The 24,443-nt window shown below is 44.0% G+C and overlaps 1 protein-coding gene across 3 annotated transcripts in view; it reads right to left on the bottom strand.

Annotated features, from left to right (window-relative positions):
- Sec8 (Secretory 8) overlaps positions 1–24,443 on the bottom strand; it is a 102,948-nt gene that overhangs the window by 3,814 nt on the left and 74,691 nt on the right. The window contains exons 20-26 of one of the 3 annotated variants that reach the window (XM_065433229.2): positions 24,123–24,333; positions 21,287–21,385; positions 12,804–12,841; positions 12,609–12,723; positions 11,953–12,071; positions 4,407–4,502; positions 3,624–3,735 (exon numbers count right to left, since the gene is read on the bottom strand). In XM_065433229.2, the coding sequence (XP_065289301.1) occupies positions 3,624–3,735; positions 4,407–4,502; positions 11,953–12,071; positions 12,609–12,723; positions 12,804–12,841; positions 21,287–21,385; positions 24,123–24,333 (790 nt within the window). Of the gene's footprint in view, positions 1–3,623; positions 3,736–4,406; positions 4,503–11,952; positions 12,072–12,608; positions 12,724–12,803; positions 12,842–17,774; positions 18,008–21,286; positions 21,386–24,122; positions 24,334–24,443 lie in introns of those variants that run through there. The other 2 variants (XM_065433230.2, XM_065433231.2) reach the window with 2 other exon arrangements.

Below are 24,443 nucleotides of genomic sequence, written 5' to 3'. Positions count from 1 at the left end.
GCAGAGCAGTAGTAAGCGCAAAATCATTTTTTGTATGCTTTTAAGAGAAAAATGCACAAGCACGACATGGACAGCGTTTCTTCGCGAGCGACAGCTGAGGAAGATTGGCAGCACAGCCTGCGCAGTGCTGGCAGAGTGCCGGTCCGAGCAAGAGTGCAAGCAGCCCATATTGTTCTTGGCGCATGGTAGGCAAAACTGCAATGTAAACTTGCAACGTAACATAGTTGTTGTCTTGGTCTCAAATGTTTACAAGACGCATCACGCTGATGTCGATGTCGCAAGGTATTGCACACTACGGGTGACTGCCCCCACATACTTCAAAATTGAAGTTAAGTACGTTTGAAGCTACACTTGCCGTCAATATTTTGTAGATGACGCGTGTTGACAGAAATATCATCATCATCATCATCATCATGTCTTATGTCCACTGCAGGACAAATGCCTCTCCCTGCGATTTTCAATTACCCCTCTCCTGCACGAATAGATTCCAACTAGCGCCCGTGAATTTCCCAATTTCATCACTACACCTAGTCTTCTGTCACCCTTGACTGCGTTTCCCTTCTCTTGGTACCCATTCTGTAACCCTAATGGTCCAACGGTTATCTAACCTGTGCATTACATGACCTGCCCAGCTCCATTTTTTTCTCTTGATGTCAATTAGAATACTGTATATACCCGTTTGCTCTCTGATCTAAACCGCTCTCTTTCTGTCTCTTAACATTACGCCTAATATATCTCAAATTATTTCTGATTTGAAATTTTGTTTTGATACTCCTTTAACGCTATTTTTGATAAACACTACATAAAACAACTCAGGCGTGTAAGAAGCTGGCCTCTTTTCGCACAAATGTGTTCCTTATGCCAAAGAAGACCTGCCCTTTCATTAGTGCTAGGCAATGGTGTGGCAACTGAGAGCAGTACCTTACAGACACTATATAGAAGTACCATGCACAATAATCATCACTAGTTGAAGGACTCTGGCATACCGAAGAAGCCCTGCTTACATCTTGTCTAGCCCACACAAATCAATGTCTACCTGCTTCCTTCATACACATTACCTTGGTAACACAAATCATGCAAAGAATTAAGGAAATGAAAGGCTTGTTAAGGAAAGCAAACTACCAAAGTAAACAATCTTGGTAGCTTATTTGACAACATAAGTCATTCGTTTGCTTAAGGGGACACTAAAGACCAACACTAGGTTAGCTTAGTCTGGTGAACTACACATACCGTATTAACTTGAATCTAACGGGCACTTTTTTTCAGATAAAACGGGTCCTAAAATTGTGTGCACGTTAGAATCAAGTACGACCCTATATCTATGTTACCATATCACCATCAGGATTTCAAAATGGCTGCCTCGTACGCGCTTTGAGCCTAGCTGCCATAGCTTTCTCCAAGTGCTGTAGTATGTGTGCTTAGGCAATGCTTCCTTTGGCTTAGGTTAGTCCACCGTCTGTCTTCCTGTTTTCTGTGTTTGCTCTATCAGCATGGAAGTGCCAACTGCAAAGACATGCCAAGTTCATCACGATGCCGCAATTGAAAGGAAAGCGATCCTATGTGCGGTGACGGACGGAAATTGGACTGCATCATGGGCATTCAGAGTTCCCGAAACTTGTGTGTGGGACTGGCGCAAACAGGAGAGGCATTCTGCACTGGAGGCTTCTATGTACGGTGTGGCCGCGCGGCCCCTATCTTGAAAGCAATCTGCGACGGAGACAAGAGTCTACGCAACTAGGCGCACGGCGCTGTGTTCTCATCGCTTCAGTCGCGTCGAAGTGAAAGGCCACACAAAGGTCAATTCCCTCGCTCCTGCTACCACACTTCCTCACTCCAGCATTTAAAATTTCCGCGGTCATTGAGTAAGACGTGTTCACGTTTGCTTGTGTGCGCATGACACGATGCTTGTTAATTTAGTTAGTAAGTGAATGTTTAAACGTTTACACGGCTGCTAAACTACTATCCTTATTTTTCATATAGCTGTCTAATAATTTGCTATCGTAATCGATGCTTTGCCTTTTGGGCGAAACTGGGACTTTTTATTTACCGCAACTTTAGTGCATTGGGAATAAATCTTTCTTTCTTCTTTTTTTTTTCAAATGAGAAAAAGTTGTATTTCTGTATGAAAGAATGAGGTGTGCGGTACTGTAAAGGTCTTCTCTTTTTTTAGGTCGCAGCAAACAGGTGCGTGTTACGATTGAGGGTGCGCTAGACTTGAGTAAATACGGTATATTTCAAAACTTGAATTGCATTTATTTGCTGGAAAATGATTACTAATTACTGGAAAAGTAAAAAGCAGTCTTCCTTTTTGAACTTCGTGCCTGAAAAACAAACACTACATCACAGTAATGTCATCGATTTCAAAGATGTTTAGCCTTTGGCTTCTTTAAAATGAAATCTAATCCTTGTTTATGAATGTTCTCTAAATGTCATATGCCACTAGAAGCCAGTCTTTAATTTCTGTGTCTTTTTTGGCTTATTAAGACTGCATTCACAGCAAGACTGATGTTTCTGGTACAGTGAAACCTTGCTAATTCGACCCATGTTAATTTTGGGAAATCGAACAATGGTCCTGGCAGGTGGATGCATCAACAAACTCTAGTTAATTCGGACGTAATTGGTCTCACAGCGGTTAATTTGGACAACCCTCAGAGCGGCAAGCACATGGGCCATAAACGTAGACGCAAATGAGCAAAAGCGCAGCTAGCATACAACCAAAACAAAGCGGCGGAGTCTGCATCGCTATAGTCATCAGCGGAAACCATATGGGAACAAGAACACCAGAACATTTAGTACCTATTTGTGTCTTTATAGCGCTTATTCTTGCATTTACCTCCGCGCATGACACAGTGTTGTATGCATGGCCTTTACAATTGCGTAGTCACCATACTCAATGATCGCGTCGACAGCGACCACAGTTTCGTCTGCAGTGGTTGTAGCAAACAGTAGTTTTGTTTTGTCTCAGTGCACGCGTTGGTCGTGTACATTCAGAACTGCATGCTCGCCATCCATTATTGCATTGACAGCAACCATGGTTTCGTATGTAGCGGTTGCAGCGAGCAGTATTTTTGTTTCGACTCGGTACTATGTACACGCAATGCCATAAACACAGTAGAAGCTGTCGAAGATTAAGAGCGATTCTACTGCGGTACGCTCGCTGGCATCAAACCCACCCACTACATCACTGTGGACAAGACGTTCTGTTGCCAGCTACCTGACTAGTGAAAAAGTCATCAAGTTGCGTGTGTGTGATATTGAAAAGCATGTCTTGCCACGGCCAATCAGCAAAGGAAGTGTGATGCCTTATCTCCTGCGAGCGCTAATCCATTGTGAGATGAGAACTGCAGCTTCCGCACTGCTTTTGTGCTAAATAGAAACAGGATTTGTTGATTAATTTGGTAAGTAAATGCATGCTGTTTAAGCAAGCATTTGTTTATTCTTTTTTGTGCCCTCAATAATTCAACATTTGGTTAATACAGACATTTTTTTCTGGTCCAGTGAAATCCGAATTAACGAGCTTTTACTGTATTCCAACAGAGTAATTTACCAGTTTAGTGCAACTTAACATTCCTCTTTAGTGAGCCTTTAAGACTCGTGAAATATAAGAAATCCATTCAACTAACCTCAGGAGTGTAGTAAAAAAGTTCAAAGTATTGCCTTGCATAATCCAGAGCCACTTCACGGTTCATTGTGATACTTGTCAAGGTTTGCTGCATTGCAAAGATGTTCCTGCAACTGGATACAATACAGACATATCATGAGAACCTTCTACATGATTAATTTCTGCAGAATTCATGCTAAAACAAAAACAAAATGTGCATTACGCCATTGTTGCACACACACACGAATTACCACACAGGCAAAAGCGTGACATGTGATATAATAACCAATAAATATCTTTCAACAAGCAATAAATAATTATTTTAATGTAATACGCCATGGAGAATATAGCACTATAGCAGATGAAACTATTGGATTAAGGTCTTGTCCTGTCTAGAAAAATAACAATAAGTATGAGGCAGTGTAATACATAAAACATGCACACAAATAATTGTTAACTCTGGCATGAAACAAGAGCTCCACAAAAGCAATGCCACAAGACATCGCCTGCTTTGTACAGGTATAGTAGCTTTGTTGCAAATACAACCACTGTCACACTGTCATGGGTCCAGTGAAAACATAAATGATAAACCCACATTCACTACTAACAACCCATACATTATGCAAAAAAGAAGTCAGGCGTGGAGACAGGACACAAGAGTAGAGAAGTGGACACACTCTTGTGTCCTGTCTGCACGCCTGACTTTTTTTTTGCATAATGAATCCTTACCAACTAGCTCAGCTTTCTGTCGTTCTAACAACCCATATTCAACAACGCAATGAAGTGAAAATCTCATGGGCCTTACACTTTTTTGATGCCATTCTCGTTGACCTTCTGTATGCTGGATGTGCTGTTGATCAAGATGGAGGCAATGAGGTGCCCTAGCCCTTCAAATATGTACCTGCGGCGGACGCAAAATAGTCAGCTCGGCACAAGCTAAAACCTACTATGTAAGCTTGCACTTTAGCTCCTTCCTAACTCCCCAACATTGTGAACTGTGACTGGCTGTATTTCATTGGAGCAGGTCCTAACAGACACACTGCATGAAGCTCTTTGGTACACAGGTACAAAAACAGTGGTAACTCTGCTGCTGTGGTTTTTCCAGTGTCTGTGGTATTCTTGGTTGGCCATCTTCAAGGATATCTTTAGTCTTGCATGACATCATATGCAACATGACGCCTCATTGGATCGATAAGCATCCTCCTGTCTACTGGCTTATCTAATGAATGCCCATAGAAAACTAGAACTCAAATGTTGCCAACACAGAATAATGCCCAAGTTTTGACAAGTCATAAAGAAGACACGAGCAGTTCAATCAATGTTAAGTGCAGCTACATGAACAAAAGACTGCAGTATGTATATGTAGCGCACTCATTACATAAAAAAAAAACTTAATGGTTGAAAAACATTTTCTGGCAGAAAATTTTTTGCTGTGGCGTTCACCCTGAGGCATTCATCCTGGAACACACAGCTAAAGATAAAATGAAACTAGTTGTTTTGCTGCAGGCACAGAACAGCTTTTTCTGAGGATCAATTCTGGTTTGAATCAATCACTCAATCATTTGTTTACCGTCGTCAGGAACAACCATGTAGTCTGAGTGCTGGCACATGCATACATTAAAAAAAAAAATTCCCTAGTGAGGGATCTAGGGATGACTGAGGGTTTATAAGAAGCATCCTGTGTGTGTGATGGATGTTACCAGAGAATGATTTAGTGTGCTCCTCCAGAATCATGTAGCATAATGTAGCTGTGTGCTACGATGCAATACGTACTGCGCTCTGTGCTCCCGCCAGTACGAGTATGACTTTTCCTGTAAATAAGTTTGCCCTACTCATGTGAATAAACCCCCCATTCTATTCCTCCAACCTCCTGACCTCGTAGTCGTCAACAAGTTAGCAACTCTCATCGTGAAAGTTTAGACGAACCCGTGGGCCAGCTTAGCCTCCATGTGATGCCCCAGTAGTGTAGGCCAGCTACCCGTTTCGAGACGCACCGGTGGCGTAAGCTTGAGCGCAACTCTCAGTGTGATGGCAGGCTCCCGAGACCATGACTTCCAAATTTTACCCTCCATTTATAAAAAATTATGTTAAAAACCAATATACTATTTTGATAAAAAAAATCAAAGGACACCTAAGCAGTTCTTATGAGTTGCGGATGCAAAAGCATTAATGTCCAATTGAATGCTGCTGAACGGTTAGAGTTCTGCACTGCGAGTAATGTATCTGCAGTATGTGCTGCCCGAGCCAGCAAGCAGCAGCAGCCTGCGGTGCCAATGCCGCATGCCACTGTCGTCCTGTGCGACGAGAGACCGAGGAGGTAGCAGCGGTCACCAAGGCCGGCAGGCGCGCTCGCAGTAGCTAAACCCAGTGGGGGTCAGAGGGTGATGTGGCGTTGCGTGCGATGCCCTCTTCCCTGCCGCAATACCTGGCGTGCTACAGCTGCAGCAGGTGTTCCCTTTTGCCCGCTCTGCTTCGTTGAAAAATACCCATGACATGGCATTGCAGCCAATGGGGAATTTAGGTGCCATTGTGCTGCTGCAGATGACGCATGCCAGCTTTTTCCCTCAATGAGCCATTTGACGCTTTTGCATCAGAATAAACACTTTTCGATTTGCTACAGAACGGCACTCATACTGAAAATTGAATGCAGACTAGAATGAATAAATACCAGCTTAAAAATATTAGAGATGCATCAAAATGCCAAAATATTGTTACAGAAGGATAAAAGAAGAGAAAGGAAGATCATGAGACACTGGCTGCTGCGCGTTGTTGCTGGTCAGCCATCTTAAGACTGCTTTTATATATATTGTAAATACAGTCTGTCTATACTCTCAACATCCCCGTAACATATTGGTGAGAGGTGCTGGGTACCACAGCTGGAAACGAAGTTCCGCGGTGGATGTCGCATCACCGTCCTCATCATGAATGACGATGAGCGTGCGGGGATCAACGTAGTTGCCGCCTTCGGCGTCACTGTCGCCAGCTACGTCACTGTCCCCTTCGGTAGTGGTAGTGCAATCCAAGGATCCCAGATCTTTCTGCAGGACCGATGGCGCCGACGTTCAAGAGTGGGTGCCTATGTAAGAACGCATGTGCTAGCTAACCTGTTGTTCTACCTAAGAGGCACACCAAAAGTGTGGTATGAAAATTACGAAGAGGAGCTATCCAGCTGGAGCCAATGCAAAGAGAAGTTAACAGAGTTGTTTGGCAAACCAGCCGGCCGTAAAATTGCCGCAATGCAGGAAGTGGCCTCCCGTGCCCAATCCCCCACTGAGCCCTATGTCTTGTACATCCAGGACGTGCTAGCTCTTTTTCGTAAAGCCGATCACGACATGACAGAAGCTGAGAAGGTCAGGCATGTGCTAAAGGGAATAGCTGATGATGCCTTTAATCTGCTCGTGTGCAAAACCTGCTCTACAGTTGATGCTATCATCAAAGAGTGCTGACAATTGGAGCAGGCCAAAAGCTGATGCATCCTGCAACCATTCGCCAGACTTCCCAATACTGCCACAACGTCGTCATGCGAAAATTGGCCTGCACCGCAGCATTCGCCGCCATCAGACGACGTGGTGCAAATCGTTTGACTTGAACTGGACGCGATGGCATCGCAGCTTTCTGTTCACATAGCCCTGATTCTACCCCTTTTTCAGTTCCCCTCGTACAAGCCATCGTTCGCCAGGAACTTGAAAACATTGGTCTACATTCTGTCTGCACTGTTGCCAACCCCAGAGCCAACAAATGCCCTTCTATTTTTGCATCACCCTGACGCTTCTCTCCGTGTCATCACAAACTGACTGAGTGGAGAACTACGGACGACCAGCTGATATGTTTCACCTGTCACTGCATTGGTCATGTTGCCTGATACTGACGCAACTCCTGGCCCTCACCACCTCGCATGCCGACCAACCTTAGCCGGTTTGATGGAACTAACTGCAATGTTTCGCCCACCGCCGAGTCTAACAGTGCCGACAATTCTGCTAGGAACACTTGGTACAGTCGCTCACCATCGCCACGCATACACCAGTCCTGTTCACCGCAAACACATCGCCGATCTTTCCGTTCGCCGCACCCTTTCGGAAACTAAGAAATGCAGCCCTTGGATGTGGTGCTGCATTTTCTACTACTGCAGCAAATTCTGTCTGTGCCCACAATGAAAAGTGTCATTGATGTTAAAATAGACGGTGTACCTGTCCACAGGTTCCTGATGATGAATACGTGCTTCGCCCCATCGTCGTCGTGCTTTTGAACCGGAAAGTTGCTCTTCCGAATAAACTGGTAATGGTTACTAATAACAGCGTCGTTCTTCCACTTCTGCATTTCAGCCTGTGCCCTCAAGTGCTTCTGGCCGGCATGTTCTTGGCCAGCATTTCTACTACTTCCAAATTTGACATTGAGAGTCTGAATGCTGAGAGTGGTTTCTTAGTGCCAATTGCAGCTCACAGCTCTGGTTCCTTAACGGATGACTTCGTGAAGATGATTGCACCTGACCTCAACTCTGCACAGGCCACGGACATACGTCTCCTGCTTGAATCGTACAGTGACATCTTTGATTTCGGCGACAGGCCTTTAGGCCAAACATCTGTTGTTCACCACCGTATAAGCACTGCAGACACGAATACTATTCATCGGCGTTCCTATCATCTATCGCATGCTGAACATAGAGTCATACAATTAGAAGTCGGCAAACTGCTCCGAAAGGGGGTCATCGAACCATCAGCCAGCCCTTGAGCTTCGCCTGTTGTCCTTGTAAAACAAAAAAGACAGTACCCGGCACTTTTGCGTTGATTATCGCCATTTAAATGCCGGATGGCTTATATAAGTTTGAAGTCATGCCCTTTGGCCTATGCAATGCTCCTGTGACATTTGAACGTATGATGGACTCTCTTCTGCGAGGCAACAAATGGACCACCTGTCTTTGTTATCTTGACGACATTATTGTCTTTTCTCCCATGTTCGAAAGTCACTTTGCCTGACTTGCTGCAATTCCTGCAGTCTTCCAAAAAGCCGGCCTCCAACTGAACTCCACGAAATGTAAATTTGGGTGGCATCAAATTACCGTGTTGGGACATCTCGTTGATGCATCCGGTGTATAACCAGACCCAAAAAAAGTTCGTGCCGTTCGCAGTTTCCCTGTGCCACGTTCTGCTTTTGACGTGTGCTGCTTCATCGGCCTGTGTTCTTACTTTTGCCATTTCGTCAAAAACTTCGCCGATGTTGCTCGGCCTTTGACAGATCTTCTAAAGAAGAACACGCCATTCTCATGGGGCCTGGAGCAGGCTCATGTGTTCGCCGCTCTCACCGGGTTTCTGACCACCACTCCCATACTTGCCCACTTTGATGCATCTGCACCAACCGAAGTCCACACTGACGCAAGCTGCCATAGCATCGGCGCTGTTCCCGCCCAACAGCAGAATGGTACCAAGTGCATGATAGCTTACGCCAGCCGCCTGCTGTCACCTCCCGAGAGAAATTGGTCCATCACTGAGCGGGAGTGCTTGGCTTTATTTTGGGCTGTCACCAAGTTCCGGCCATATCTGTATAGCCGTACGCATAGAGTTTCTTACTATAACACCTAGAGGGAAATCTGGCACTAGTGTCTATGGGAGTTTCTTAAGGGGCGCTGTGCCGTCATGGAAATAACGGTATATGTGTCTGCAAGGCTTGTGTTGGCTGGTGTTGTAAGAGGCTTCATCTAAAACATGGATATGGCTGCACAAATAACACGTTCTTAAAGTAAAATCTTCATAAAATGTTTCCATTCATGCAAATTACATCTTCCAGTGAAGTTTACTCACCTACAATGCATAACCATGCGAAGAAAAACAAGAACTGATGACAAACTGTCCCCAAGCGAGCATGAATCTTGTCATCTGTCCTCCAACTTTAGCGGTCTGCTGATACTTTTTATGTTTCATATAGTTGTACATGCAATAACAAGTTCTCATAGTTAAACAAAACATGTTTTTATGTAATAGTAAAGCTAAAACAGCTTTTTGCATGCTGTTTTAGTAGAAAATTAATCATTGTGACAGACGGAACGGTGCTTGTCTGGCTCTCCAAGAACGACGTCAATCTGAAGTCGCAATATACCGGCATTCCCATGCATACTACAGCGCAGCAACGCCAGATTTCCGTCTAGGTAATATAGTGAGAAACTTTATGGCCACACATTTTCGGTTATTACAGACCACCATGCCCTCTGTTGGCTGTGTTTCCTCCAGCACCCAACAGGACGGCTTGGTCGCTCAGCTTTGCGGCTCCAGGAATTTTCATTTATTGTCAACTACAAGTCTGGATGTCTGCACAAAGAAGCTGACTGCCTCTCTTGTCACCCTGTGGATCCTCCTCATAATCCTGTTGCACATGATCCGGTGACCTGTGTGATGGCTTTTACTGACATGACCGACATACGCGCTGAACAACAATGCGACGAATCCTTACAGCCCATCATCACCGGAGTGCAATCTGGCAGCACTGACGGCACATGCTGCATGTTCGTGCTGCACGATGGCATCCTCTACTACCGCTACATCAACCCTGACGGCCTTGAGTTGCCCTTGTCCTTCCTTGTCATCTGCAATCCGTCATTCTCGAACAACTTCATGATGCACCAATGGCGGAACACCTTGGAGTTTCTCCAAGGTGTCCCTCCAAGGTTTATCTCCCCTGCCTCCTGTCGGATGACTCCATCCAGTTGAAGTTACCTCTGAACCTTTCTTTCACGTAGGCCTTGACCTGCTCGGCCCTTTCCGACGACAACTAGAGAGAATAAGTGGATGGCCGTCACTACTGATTATGCGACACGCTATGCAATAGCAACGGCGCTGCCAACTAGTTGCGCAACTGATGTTGCCGATTTTCTCCTCCACGACGTCATTCTCCACCACGGTGCACCTCGACAGTTACTTATAGACCGCGGCTGCTCGTTCTTGTCTTGACTTGTCGACGACCTCCTCTGCTCTAGTGCCACTGAGCACAAGCTGCCCACTGCCTACCAGCCACAAACGAACGGTCTTGCGGTATGTCTCAACTGAACACTCACAGAGATGCTGTCGATGCACGTCTCCAACGATCACCGCGGCTGGGACGCCACGCTGGCTTACGTGAAATTCGCATATAACTCGTCTCGACATGACACCGCAGCATATTCACCCTGTTATCTTTTGTATGGTCGCGACCCCACATTGCCGTTTGACACCATCCTACCTTCTGTGCCAAGTGTTGCAACTGAGTATGCTCGTGAAGTCATCAAATGCGCTCACATGGCACGTCTAGTCGCCCAATCTCGTTTATTAGCTTCGCGGCATATACAAAAAGAGCGTTACGACCAGTGCCATCACGATGTTAAGTTCGCCCCAGGTGCTTGGGTGCTCCTTTAGTCATCATGTTGTCGGGCCAGCTTCTCCGGAGAGAGTTGGGGTTGTTGGGGTAGGGAGAGGATGGGAAAAAAAGAATACTTATTAAAAGAGGATGGAAAGCCCATAGAACTGGACAGATTACCGTAGGTATCGTACATGGTGTGTGTTTGTGGTATTAGAGGAAGGTTGGGCCAGCCGGTCAGTGCGAAGCAACTTAAGGAATTTTAGTTGAAAGATGACCTGAGTGGCCTAGTAGTAGTGCACAAGGAAATTTTTGAAGGTATTATCATGGCATCATCTAGCCTGTGAGAAAAAAATGGGGGGTGGCAGAAAGCATACACGGTGAATGGGAGTGGGTTGGTCTTTAAAGGGGCGTTAACTTTAGCAGATTGGTGTAGGTGTCGTCGGGGCATTATACAGAAGTGGTATGACTGTGTGGTGGAGAGAGAGAGAGAGAGCTTAACCAAGGACGTGCCGGTTGGCTACCATACACAGATAAGGAGAGAAAAGAAAAATAATAGTTAAAGAAAAATAATAGTCATGCACAGTCAGTCGCAGAGGAATCTCCACTGTCACAAGTGTTCATACAATCCAGTGTCCTTCAAGAAGCGCAGAACGGTTTTTGTGGCCTTTTGCATGCAAAAATGCATAAGGCCATGGTCCAAGAATCTTTTTATTCTGAGAGCGCTCTGCTAAAGTACGTCATTGAGTGTCAAACAATGGGCAGCGACACCAAAAGGTGCTCAAGAGCCTTATTCCACCCACACAATTGCACACTGCACTGTTGGCCATTCCCATCAGGAATGAATATGAATTTGTAAATGCGACACCCAACCGCATGCGACATAGTAAAGTTGTTTTGCAACAGGAGATTCCAGGGGGCACAGACAATATTACATTTTAGACAATCGTGGTCATTTATGTGAAACACTGTATAACTAGATTTCAGTGAAGTGCAACCCTTTAAAGTTGAAATATCAGCATGTAACGCACCTGTGTTTTCGCTGTTGTAGGCAGGCAGTCATGGCTTCATCGATGCTTGAGAGGTCCTTGTTCAGCTTCATAACTTCAGGGTCAGGCTCTTGGCTGTCCACACCGCCCGCAAAGTTGCCCTGTTGGCCAAACATGCACTCACTTCAAAGCTCAAGAACTAAGCATAGTTTTCCAAACTTTGTATGGGCCCTTTACTACCCAACAACACAAGCCAGCAAATTGTGAGATGCACGGCTGTCCCACAAATACCTATAAGCCCACCATAGTTGTAGATCAGCAAGTAAATTGGTCTTACTGAATGGATAAATGAAGCATTTTCATTCCTAACACATCCCAACACAGACTATCTAAAACATTTAGACAGACAAGACTTCAGTGCAAGCGTAAGAAGAAATAGGTAGTATCAAGAATAATAATAAAAAAAAAAAGCTGCCATGGGTTCAGCCTAGCAACAGTGACACAGTGCCAATTTACCAAATTCAAAGACAGGACAATGTAAGACAAGCCAGTTCTCTCCGCCTGATTATTCTAGCCTGCCATGAACTTGCTCTTAGCACCATGTGACTTATGGGCCACAACTAGTTTGTATTGTCCTAATTCTCAAGGCTTTTGAGGCATTATGAATGAATAAGACGTATCAGTCTAGCAGCACTCACTTGTATAGTTACAGGTAGGAGGTAAAAGAAACAGTGTACTCGCACTTCCAGGTGCAAAACCAAAAGGCAAGTATCAGCTATTTCTTGAAAGTCTTTTGCCAGCTCTTCCAATGTCCTGAAGAAATAATGAAGGAGAATGAAACTTCCCACAAAGAAATTTTCTGTTTCAAGCACAAAAAGATGGTGAATGCTTACTGGACAGTTGCATCAGGTACTGGTGGCAAATCCTGAACCTGCAAGAACAGTGATTTATTTAAACAGGGTTTCTACAGCTGCCTCAAAGCATGCCCACACACCCACACAAATTCAACCTGAACATGTTATCTCACCGCAATGCTCGCAATTACCTGTATAGTATCTGTATAAGTGCTGCTTGACATACATTATACACAAGGTCAGGGAAAGGGCAGGATCAGTTCTTCTTTTAAAGTGAAGCTTTCTTTGCCTCTTCCTTCGACTCTCCCTCTGCTGCTGCTGCCACTGTCTGGCACGCCGCATTGGGGGGTGGTTCAGAGCATATATGTATAGACAAGGGCGTGGCAGAGAGGAAGGACGATGTGAGAAACTCGTTTGGACCTTTGCACCGCATTGAATGTGCACAATGTCCTCTGGAGCTCCATGGGCATCGCCACATTAGCCTCTTGACAGCTGTATTTATCCGTGATCCCCCCGCAAAGGCATTGCAGAAATTGCGGCGCTTACCTTTACTACTAACGTGCAAGTGCAGAGGGAAGCTATATATAATGGCAGAGACGAGGGGGGAGAGGAGGCAGAGAAAGGGTAGAACCAACGCAGATGTGAAACGAGTGAATAATGTCACTAATGTCAATAATGTTCACAATAATGTTCACAATAATGCCACAATGTAATGTCAATAATGTTCACAATAATGTCACAATGTCAATAATGTCAATAATAATAATGGTGTCAAAATTAATCTGGAGTCTGCCACTACGGTGTACCTCATAATCCAATTGTGGTTTCGGCATGTACAACCCCATAATTCAATTGAAGTTTAATACTTCTGCCATGGTGCGATGTGCCATGCAAGGTAATGAATATGCTCAACCCTCTCAGAGGTTATGAAGTATGGCGCACCATAACGCCTCAAGCAAACACTTCCCCCTGTGTGTTCTGTGTATTACGCAGACAAAGAGCAGTGGCCCATGCAAAGTACTGCTTAACATCAACTCCCCATTCTCGTGTTGGACTAAACATTGTGAAATGAAACATTTGCCATCAACATCACCGGTAATTATCGTCACTCAAAGCAAACAGCACAGAAAGCTTCACTTACAGTATAGGAGAAAAGCAAATGAATGTGTGCTGGAAAATAGCTGAAGACAGCTGGAGTTATACAGTTAGCACAAAGACAGTAGAGCTACAGCAGGCTCTGCATTCCATTGTACACCTCACGCTGCTAATTGCGACAGCTGCCAAAGTGTGCTCACTCACATTATGTAGGTGTTTATGTTCATTTTGCTTATCAATAATAAAATTCAAATAAGAGATTTCAGCAGCATGTTGACCTACAAGTAACCTGTCGCAAAACTATCAAATAAAATGTGTGCATGTTCTAGTATACAGAGGCAGCACCAAAAACCATGCAGAACACATTAAACACAATACAAGAGCAAAGAAGCACTTACATAAGTAAAAGAAATTACTAACACGTTTACCATGAAGAATGTCACTCATTTATGCATGAAACACCACATAAAGATGATAAAAATTGATTACAACAATTGATTACCGTAGACGGCAGTATCTAGTAATGTAGCCATGAGTTCAAAGCAATGTTCTAGAAGAATGTACACAGCTGTTGCTGAGCAATGTGCCTGTCACTGTTGCTCAGAAATGCGCAAAACCATGTGTATTCAGCACATCTTTGTGCTTGCTTCATACATCTGACAAGCGTGCGTATAAAACTGTGCAGTGCCTTGTGATAACCATAATAAAGGAAGAGCCAGCAGCCTCTCTTTGTGCAATGGCTTCTGCTAATACCAAACGTCTTTCTCACCTTCTTTCATGGTGCGAAGAAACAAGGCTACCACATTCTGACCATGTGAAATCCCTCAGTAAAAGCTTAAGAGGATCCTTTCTCTTAGACAAAAGCTACCAATACACTATGCACTGTTTTGCTGTAAACTGCTTTAAATGGAGCAGCACAGTCAACGAACGTGCAGAGCATTTATAACCTCTTCATCCTCTTCCTTTTAATACAGGGGGAGAGATGAGTGCCACTATGATCATCTCTGCTTCTTTGTTGCTATAGTTACTACACAATCTCACATACCTGTTTAATACAGTGCAATGCAACCAATAAATTAACACAGTGAAATTAATAAACACACTTGCCAACACATTTGTGACTGGCAAAGAAAATAAACAGAAGTATCACAGTTTAGACGCGTGAGGCATGGCTAACAATTTGCAGTAGTACATATGACTTATTAAGACTTGTAAATTGCACTGAATGGCTCACACCAACTACCTTACAGTAGCAGATGAACCAGAGAAGAGGAAGGAACCTGACCAACATAAAAGAATATGAAAGTCAAAGGGCTCCGGTATGTAACACTGAATTAATTGTCTTTAAAGAGAAAATTGGTGTGCAACTGTATTTAGCCTAAAGCTATTGCTTTGAAAATATTAAAAACAGTAGACATTTTTAACAGAGCATTAGCATAAACGATGAGCGTTGCCGTATATCAGCTGCCAAGACTGCCTGCACGGGCTCTGCCAAGTTTTGCAGGCACGCGCAGTACGTGGAGCTAGCAAGTGGAAAGCGAAGTCACATTTCTCTTAAACGCTCTCTTTTCAACAGAAGCATGCTCCTCCCTCTTTTCTGGACCCTTTATATTGTAATACATCAGATTCCTATACACGGCTGCTATTGGCAAACAGCTGACATCAATCAAGAAGGGTGTTTGGATCAGTGCACTTCTTCCTACTGTTACTATGCATATTTATTCACAAAGTCTCATAAACAGGCTGAAGTAAGCAAAAATCTGCTTTCGAATTTTGATAATAATTACATACTTCAAACACTTGCCTTTGCTGCGTGTTGTCGACAAATTCGACTTCGCCCTGCCATCTGCTAGCCGCCTGGTTAGCTCAGATGGTAGAGCGGCTACCCCGGAAAGGCGGTGGTCCCGGGTTCGAGTCCCGGACCAGAACGAATTTTTCTTCAATTATGAGGCTTTTCTTTCGAGGAACCCGTATGGGTTTCCTTTGTAGCAATAGCTACGAACGGGTGGATGCCTGATTTTTCCTTTATTCATTACATACTTCCAGAAGAAGCTGACTATCATCTGCTTATGCTTTGCCACAGCCACCCACGTAGCAATTAAACTTTGGCCACCCTTAGAGTGTACTAGAATATGGTTGAGTGGGATGAGCGGTTGAGGCGGTGCATGCTTTGCAGTTAAGAGCGTGACGACAAAAAATACTGTGACGACGCTGCGATCGAAGTGGATTGGGCCACATCAACTTTGCACCATTGGAAAGTGCTGGTGATACTTCTCGGAGGGGTCACTTGTACTACTTTGCACGCTGGCATATGCATTCAGACCGTTCTGACGGTGTATATAATTGCATATGACATGTATTTATGCCTTAGGAATAGGTAGGTGCCTTTCTTTCGATCTTTATTTCATTTTTTTTTAATGCCACTAGGTGATTGCATGTGCATTGCAGGCACAGTGTCAGCTTTCATTCTATGTTATTGTACGATTCCCTTTGGTGAACAAATATTTTTCTCGTTCTTCAAGCACCATGTATCTCTATTGTGTATTTTTGCGCATATAGTTTTCCATAAGCAGATTTTGCAAAATGGACACGGAAAAACATATGTAAATTTTTTGCTTGCCACTTCAAACAAATAAAACATATCTGTCCCCTCTGGCGCCCTGTACTCACATTTACAAGAAGTATTCTTTTAGGAAGAGAAAAAAAAAAGCCAGTGCAACATTCCACTCATGTTTCAGTCTTCGTCGCATAACTGAATGCGAAACGACTGGTACAGGTTCTTTCATTGTGGTTGGACCTCGGGCGCCGAAAACAGTTTTAAGTAGCCATTATATATGCTAATTGTTGGCCCGTAAGCCGTGTGAAATTTTTTGTCCAGTCCATGCTTAAGAACAACAGCAACAAAAAGCGGTGCAGTAGCTTAATTAGTGGCTACATAGTGGATATGGCGTCTCACTTCTAAACTTGAGCTCACGGTTTCAAACCAGGTCGCAGAATTCGATAGGAATGATATGGAAAAACACTCATGTATTTCTGTTTACGTGCATGCTAAAAAACCCCAGGTGGTGAAAACTGAATAGGGTGCCTCATGATCATATCGCAAGACCTAAAACACTGGAATTTATTTAATTATAAATAACAAAACAAGGTAGCTGCATCCTTCAGCTTTTTTCTAGGGCGTAAACGAAAGAAATTATTCTAGAGTCCGATTTCTGAGAAAAAAAATGTTACGCTTATCTTATATTTCATACCTAAATGTAATGCCATTCCCAACTGTATGTCCGGTCAACTACTAAGCAGCTTCTGTATTATAAATGAAGTTATCTGGTGCACTAGCATAAGGACAATAATCAAGCAAATAAAGGAACAACATGCCTCATATACATGTAGAGATATTTGTAGATCTGCTGTGTTCGTTGAAGATGAGTGTGGTACCACATTGGGCGCCCACTTTTAATGGTTTGCAGATATGGTGAGACTGTCAAAAAAAAAATGTTTTTACTTGCCTGTCATAAAAGAGCAGATTTACAGGCTACCCCAAAATGGGGTGTTTATATTGAATGACGGCTAGGAACTTATTCAGCAGAACCAATTAGCACCAGTACGTTAATTTTCTCAGGAACTGGTGCGCCTCTGCACAACAGCCACGGCTCTCGAGCAACACAATAATTCGGAATAAGAGTCCTTACTTGCATTGGCCCCTCACCTTTGACACTTGAAAAGTGCTGTTATGCGTTACGTTAGAATGGAAATGGCTATTTTATAATTTTTCATACAGTATAACCTCGTTAATTCGGACTTCACAGGACCGAAAAAAATGTCCAAATTAACCGAATGTCGAATTATCGAGGGCATCAAGAAAACAATAAGCAAATGCACAATGCGTCACCATGCCTTTATTTATTGAATGAATCAGCAAATCCTGTTTCTATTTTACACAAAAGCAGTGCGGAAGCTTCAATTCTCATTTCATGACTGATCAGCGCTCGCAGCAGCGAAGGCCTCGCGACTTCCTTCACAGCGCAGCCACAGTGTGCGTCTTCATTTCAAACGCTTTTCACTACCGCGCGCATATCCCAATTATTTCTTCGCCAGTGTTGCCGCCCATCACGATGTAGACAGTGCTCTTCATCCTCGACAGCTTCGCACTGAGTAAAAACGAAACTACTATAAAAGAATTGACATTTGGGCAAACTGGTACTGGTTGAACATCTTGAACGGGAAGTGCAAGACGACAAAGACGGAAGGCAGGACACACGTGAGTTCAGCGCTGTCTTGTGTGTTTCCTGCCTTTTGTCTTTGCCGTCTTGCACTGCCCCTTCAAGATGGTCAACGAAACTACTGTTTGCCGCAACTGTTACAAATGAGACCGTGGCCGCTGTCGATGCGATCATGCACGGCGACCTTGCAGTTCTGAAGGCATGCGGCCGACGTGTGGCCGAAGCCCGCACAGAGTCAAAACGAAACTACTGTTTGCCACAACTGCTGCAAATGAAACTGCAGCCGCTATCGATGCGATCATGTATGGCAAATACGCAGTCGTGAAGGCATGCGGCCAATGCAGTGCTAAGTGCAGCGGTAAATGCAAGAAGAAAGGCTCTAAAGGCCCAAATAGGCGCGACGCATTCTGGCACTGCTGTGATTCATGCACGATTTCCACTGATGACTATGACGATGCAAACTCCGACACTTTGTTTTGGTGAACACTAATGCCGTTTTTGTTCTTTTGCGTCGCACATTTGCGGCACTCTGCCCTCACCGAGCTCCGAGAGTTATCCAAATTAACCGATGTGTGGCCGAATACGTCCGAATTACTGAGTTTCATTGCATTAAATAATGCATACACCTGCTGGGGCCAGAGTAAGAGTCCGAATTACCCGATTTTCTGAATTAACGAGGGTCAAATTAACAAGGTTTTACTGTAGTGAATTCTGAAGTCAAATACGATCTGAATAGCAAATACCATTCGATTAGACTATATGTTTCTACTTCATTTCGCCTGCTGGCACGTTGAAGGAGATCGCCAGACAAGCCATGGAGATTACATTCGTAAAGACTTCCCAGTCTCCTCAATCCAGTCTTCAGCACAATTTCACTATAACATTGTTTTGTTTGATCATTATTCCTGACCAATACTCAAACAACAAAAAGCGCGTGTCAAATGACAAAGTACCAATAAAATTTTCTTACGTAGGTTCATGTTGCAGTTAGGCAGCTTTTGTGGCAAAAATTACATGTTAATTTTAGAAAACAATTAAAAATAGTAGTTCACCTGGCTAAATCTACAACTCGTACCAGCCGACAGGAGTTGCGGGCGCACCAAAGCAAGTAAAACGATAAAAAATTTTACTGCACAGACTTTCTGCAAGAAAAACTGGGCGTCCGTCAGCGTACGCGCAACAAATGTGCACTCGCTAGGAGACGACGCACTTGACGACAGAAAAATTGAAGACATGTGGTATAAGCCATGCCTCAAATATGTATACGTAGCAAAAAGGTGTCAATATAAATTTGCAGTTGAAATAAAGCACCATTATAAGAGCGTACACACGCAATCGGTCTCAGCGCCTATAGCGAAATTACACTGAATATGCCATAAAATGCATCTCCACCCCAATCCAGTTCGTTCGCAGCACCCTCACACAATTTTTCCACACGCAGCGCCTCGGTGGGAAAGCGTGGTTTAGCCCAATCAACTATTGTCTAGTACACTCTACACTCCAGCCACCCTGCTTATCAGTGTCATAGCCGTCGGGTCTCGCTAATTTTGACTAGTTTTGAGCGCTCAGCTAGCCTTCAACCCTGCAAAAATTAAGGCCAGACCACACGCACGCTCGCCAGCGCGCGCTCACTCCTGGCCGCTCCTGGTGAGATGCCTTGGCAGACTTATTGATAGCACTTCAAAATGCGCAAGTTGGATATGGCTACTATCCACTGGTCAAGCTGGTGAAGGACAAAGCTAGTTCACAACACATAGTGTTGTTAGATGAGCAAACGAGCGCAAGCCCGCGCTCAAGACCTGCCGTGCACAAAGCAAACGCTGTGCATACGCACTACGGTTGCATGTAGCCGCAGTCTCCCATGTAGCATAGATACTGCGGCTGCCACGGGGTACCACGATGAGTCCACTGGCTAAGCTCGCTGAGGACAACCACGTTTGGCTTACGTTTGGCACGTTGTAATGTGCCAAACCGGAAGTAGTGCCGCCTACGTTAACATCCAAAATCAAATTTGAACTCTGCACCATGGTGACTTTCAGTAGAAGCATTGCGGGCATGCCCCACTCCGCTGTAGCCTTCGCAGTGCAAGGCATCGAAGGAGTGGAAGCACTGCGAAGGGCATGTTTGATTGCCAATAACTCTGCTTCTACTGAACGTATTGAAGTACTTTTTGCAGCGACATAGTTCTTTAACAGCCTATTTTACCTTCAAATGCATTTCTCCATTTCGATAAAAAGTGGTTCAGGGCCCCTTTAATAGAACATAGAACATCCAAGTGTTTAATTATGGCATTGGCAGTACCTTCCTGCACCCCATTTACTGCTACAGCCACTTTTCAGGCCCAACCTTAGGGAACGACTTCTGCACTGGCAGAGATGACAGGCACCTCAGAGTTGCTTTCTCTCCCACACACACTATATTTTTTCCTCTTTTGCTTGAGTTGCATATGCAAGCTCAAGGCACCGGAGGAGGACTTGCATAGTCTTTTAATGGTCCCCATTCCTAATAGCGAGCACCTTCACCCCAAGCACAGCAATGCACTTTCTCGTTAACAAAAGCTGCATGGAGCAGCTACAACTCATACACTGCAAGCTTCACCTCTACAGTTTCTAGTGATCAATAACCCACTACATAATTGGCTAGTCCAGCTTGCACGCCACAAATAGCTTATGGCCTTGCAAAAACATTGCTGAAAGAGAATGCTGCGGTGCAAAACAACTGAAGAGGCAATAAGCTGTTTCCTATTACCAGGAGGATTTGCTAGTAAGATGGCAAATCCTGCTCAGACTCCCTTAAATGCAACAGCACATGCATGCTTGTTGGCGCACGATATTTAATAATCACTGCCAGCTGGGAGTGAGGTATGCATGCCTATCCCTACAAGTGTCATCAACAGTGTCGATGACAGTCAGCTGGCAATGGTTATTAAAAGATGATCATAAGTCAGTAGGCATCCATGAGCTGCAGTTTGCAGGGGACACTAAGCAGAGTTTACCAACTTACTAGCAAACCCTGCTGGGAATATGGGCAGGCTTATAAACTCTCAGACTGTTATCTAAGCATTTCATGCTTCACCCTACTTCAATATCAAAATGTCAAATTTCTATGAAGTTGGAATTAATTGTGAGCACAACATGAGCAAGAAAGGGACAAATTCCAGAACAGTGCTATTCAGCAAACTACTGAAAATAGCAGAGGTGTACACACCGATTCTCTTGGAGAAGCAAGAACATAAGTTGATCCACGTTGTTTTTGTATATGCACTACACAGCTAGCCATGCTCTGTATTCGTGAGCTCAGCCATTCCTAGGTGGGGGAAAAAAAAGTTCACTTTTCATTCATACTTCATTGGAAAATCTGAGACAGCCTCGCTCTATTTAACCCACTCCTCTTCGATTTCTACATTACATTTTATTTTGCATTTTCACGGCACGAAAGTACTGAAACCAAGACACCATTTTTCAATGCCTGGCAGCTTGAATAATCGAATTTTGGCGAACAAGCACATCCCATTTCATGTGATGTCTGTTCTTGAACACTTCGTATTTTGAAGCCAAAGTGTCCTAGCTTGTTCAAAAATAGCCCACAACAAGTGTTCTATATTGTCAAAAGATGGATGAAATTGATTAAAACACTGAGGGAAAAATGTTGTCAGTCATCAGCATTAGGCCCAATACCAGCATTGACCAATTAAAGTAATGACTTGTGGGTTACACTTCTCATTTTTCTACAAGAGACATGTATTTATATGAGCATTCCAGTTCAGGCCATATATAAATTTCACCAGGCATTTGAAATGACTTATTACTTCAAGATTATGAATCCAAATTATCGTTTTATGTATCAAAATCGAATACCATCGATCCAGCCTAACAAAACTGCAACATGATTTTGATGAACAATTCAACTGAAATTGAGAAGCCCAAACTCAGAAGTGGATCTGATCACTTATGTCTGGGCACAATTTAATGTGCAGTAAATGCGTCAGCAGCAAGTTCTGTGGTTTAGGCACTTCCCATTACAGGAGATGTCAGTGCAAGGTCTACAAAATAATCAGTGCAACACTAAAAATTTGGCAAACAGTTGTCGTACAATTTCTCTCTACTGTCATATTTGCCAAGAGCACTTCACAGCTCCTCCCACTGCTTTAAACACCAAATTCTAGGAATGTGCAAATACCAAATTGTAGATTTCTTATTGAACATCAAATTGAACCAAGAAAAAAAAAAGAAATGTCGAATTGAATATCGAAAATCAGAAAATGTTTCGTAAAATTTAATGCTTACAAATTTTGGGCAAGAAAATACAGTGCTGCAGATGTTTGGAAGTCTCCTAGCATTGCATAACAAGAACATAGCAAGCTATCAGTAGCATAGGTGCATATAATTCTGAGGTTTACATGCCAAAACCACGATTTTATTATGAGGAACACCGTGATGGGGACTCCAGATTAATTTTGACCACCAGGGGATCATTAACATGCCCCCAATGCGCGGGACACACGACACAGGTGCTCTTGCACTTCACCCCCATCTAAATGCAGCCACCACAGCCGGGATTTGATCTTGCAACCTTGTGTTTAGCAGTGCAACACCACAGGCGCTAAGCCACCACGGCGAGTGGTCTACTCTTATTAAAGGGAACACCAAATTAGTATGCCAGCACAGATTACAGCTCAGTTATATGATGGCCTGGAAAATATTTTTTTTTTGTCAGTAGAATATTTTTTGAATAGAATCGAAGTGCTTTTTTTTTAGTTTCATAGTAATGAATTAGTGACACTCTGTTGTACTGAACGCTAACGAGGTTTTCAGTTTAATAGTGGACCTGCGTTTTGCGGATATCCTTTATTTACTACATAGAAAGTATTGTTTTCTGGTTTTTCTCCAAAATGCAGAAGGGCTATCGCAACTTTAAGGCAGGTGGGTTATCGCAAGGCCAACCTGCGCAACGGACGAAAGGACTGTGCATCACATGACATGCATTGGCGGCGCCGACAGTAAAGTGCAGGCGCTGTCCACTCCGTTTCATTGTCAGGTTCAGCGTGACTTACCACCTGTCAAAGATTCTACAACTTGCACGGTCATGGCAAGTTCGCGTGACGTGACGTGAGACTATTGCTAGGGTGGCATTGAGCACGAGGGGCTCCACGGCACGTGCGACATATGGCACTGCGCGGGTCTCTACACCAAATATATCGAATATTCGAGAAATTTAATAGCAGATATTCGATTCGCAAATCGAATTATTATAACGTTCACTACTCGATTCGATTTGGTGAGATTTGATATTCGCACACTCCTGGCAATTTCTTTTTATGCATCCATCTGTTCAGTACATACCCTCTTATTACACTATATAACGGAAATTTTATATCCCGAAGCTGCCACAGCAGAGGATTCTGGCTTAAATTTTGCTACCTGAATTTGCTTAGTATTTTCCTACATCCAGTATAAAGACAGCTTTTCTTGAGCTGCACCATGTACTTCGACCTTGGAGCAGTGCTGCTAATGCATCCCATACAACGAAAGTGCTCTTACAAGTCCTCAAGGACACTGGCCTCAACCAGGAATTCGAGCTACTTGTTGCGGTGTTTGCTTCTCCATGTTGGGTGTGTTATTGCTATGCGTGAAAGGGTCATTTAAAGCACCAACTTTTTCATCTGGAGTAGCAGGCTAAGCATATGGCAAGGGAAACATCTCCAGAACCTACTTGAAATGTCTCTCTCTCTAAAGGTGTCTGCACACTGTCCCTACTGTAATTTGGTCACCAGGGCTGTGAAATTAAGCCTGCGACTTTGTGGTAGGAAGTAGATCAGAGCCACTAAGCAGCACAGATTATGTCAACTGTAGTGGGAAGGCCATGCTTTCTGAGTGGGTGGTCATGTACATGCAAAAAAAACTTGGGATTGATCTTGAAAAGGGGGCTGGTTTGATACACCGATGTCTCACAAAGCACACGACTGCATGTGGTTGGCCTTTCTAAATTTCACCATGACACACAGCCAGTGACAAAAGTAAAGGTTTTGCAGTAACATCCGTACAAGGCTTTCCTGTAGCTGAGCCAGCACCCGCAGCTGGGCCACATCCGAGAGGATTTCATGTGGAGGGATGAGTGTGCCACTCGCCAAGTTCCCAATAAGGATCTCAGACTCCTTCTTGTTGCGCAGCCGCACTTCTTCAGGTGACTCCTCAACATCCACAGCTGCCCGGTTCTCCTTCATCAGCTGCAAGTTGGCCCAGTTGGGAAGAGACCTACATACCATGGAGATACCGACATGTTAAGTCTAGGTCTTGCAGGGCCAGTTTACACATTTCAAAAAACAGCAAACAGCCATAACTTCATTGCATGCTCAATAGTGCTC

The sequence above is a fragment of the Dermacentor albipictus genome, chromosome 1 (genome assembly GCF_038994185.2).
Source record: "Dermacentor albipictus isolate Rhodes 1998 colony chromosome 1, USDA_Dalb.pri_finalv2, whole genome shotgun sequence".
Taxonomy (NCBI): Eukaryota; Metazoa; Arthropoda; class Arachnida; order Ixodida; family Ixodidae; genus Dermacentor; species Dermacentor albipictus.
The sequence above is the reverse complement of the archived record's forward strand: the minus strand, read 5'-3'. Positions and strand labels throughout refer to the sequence as shown.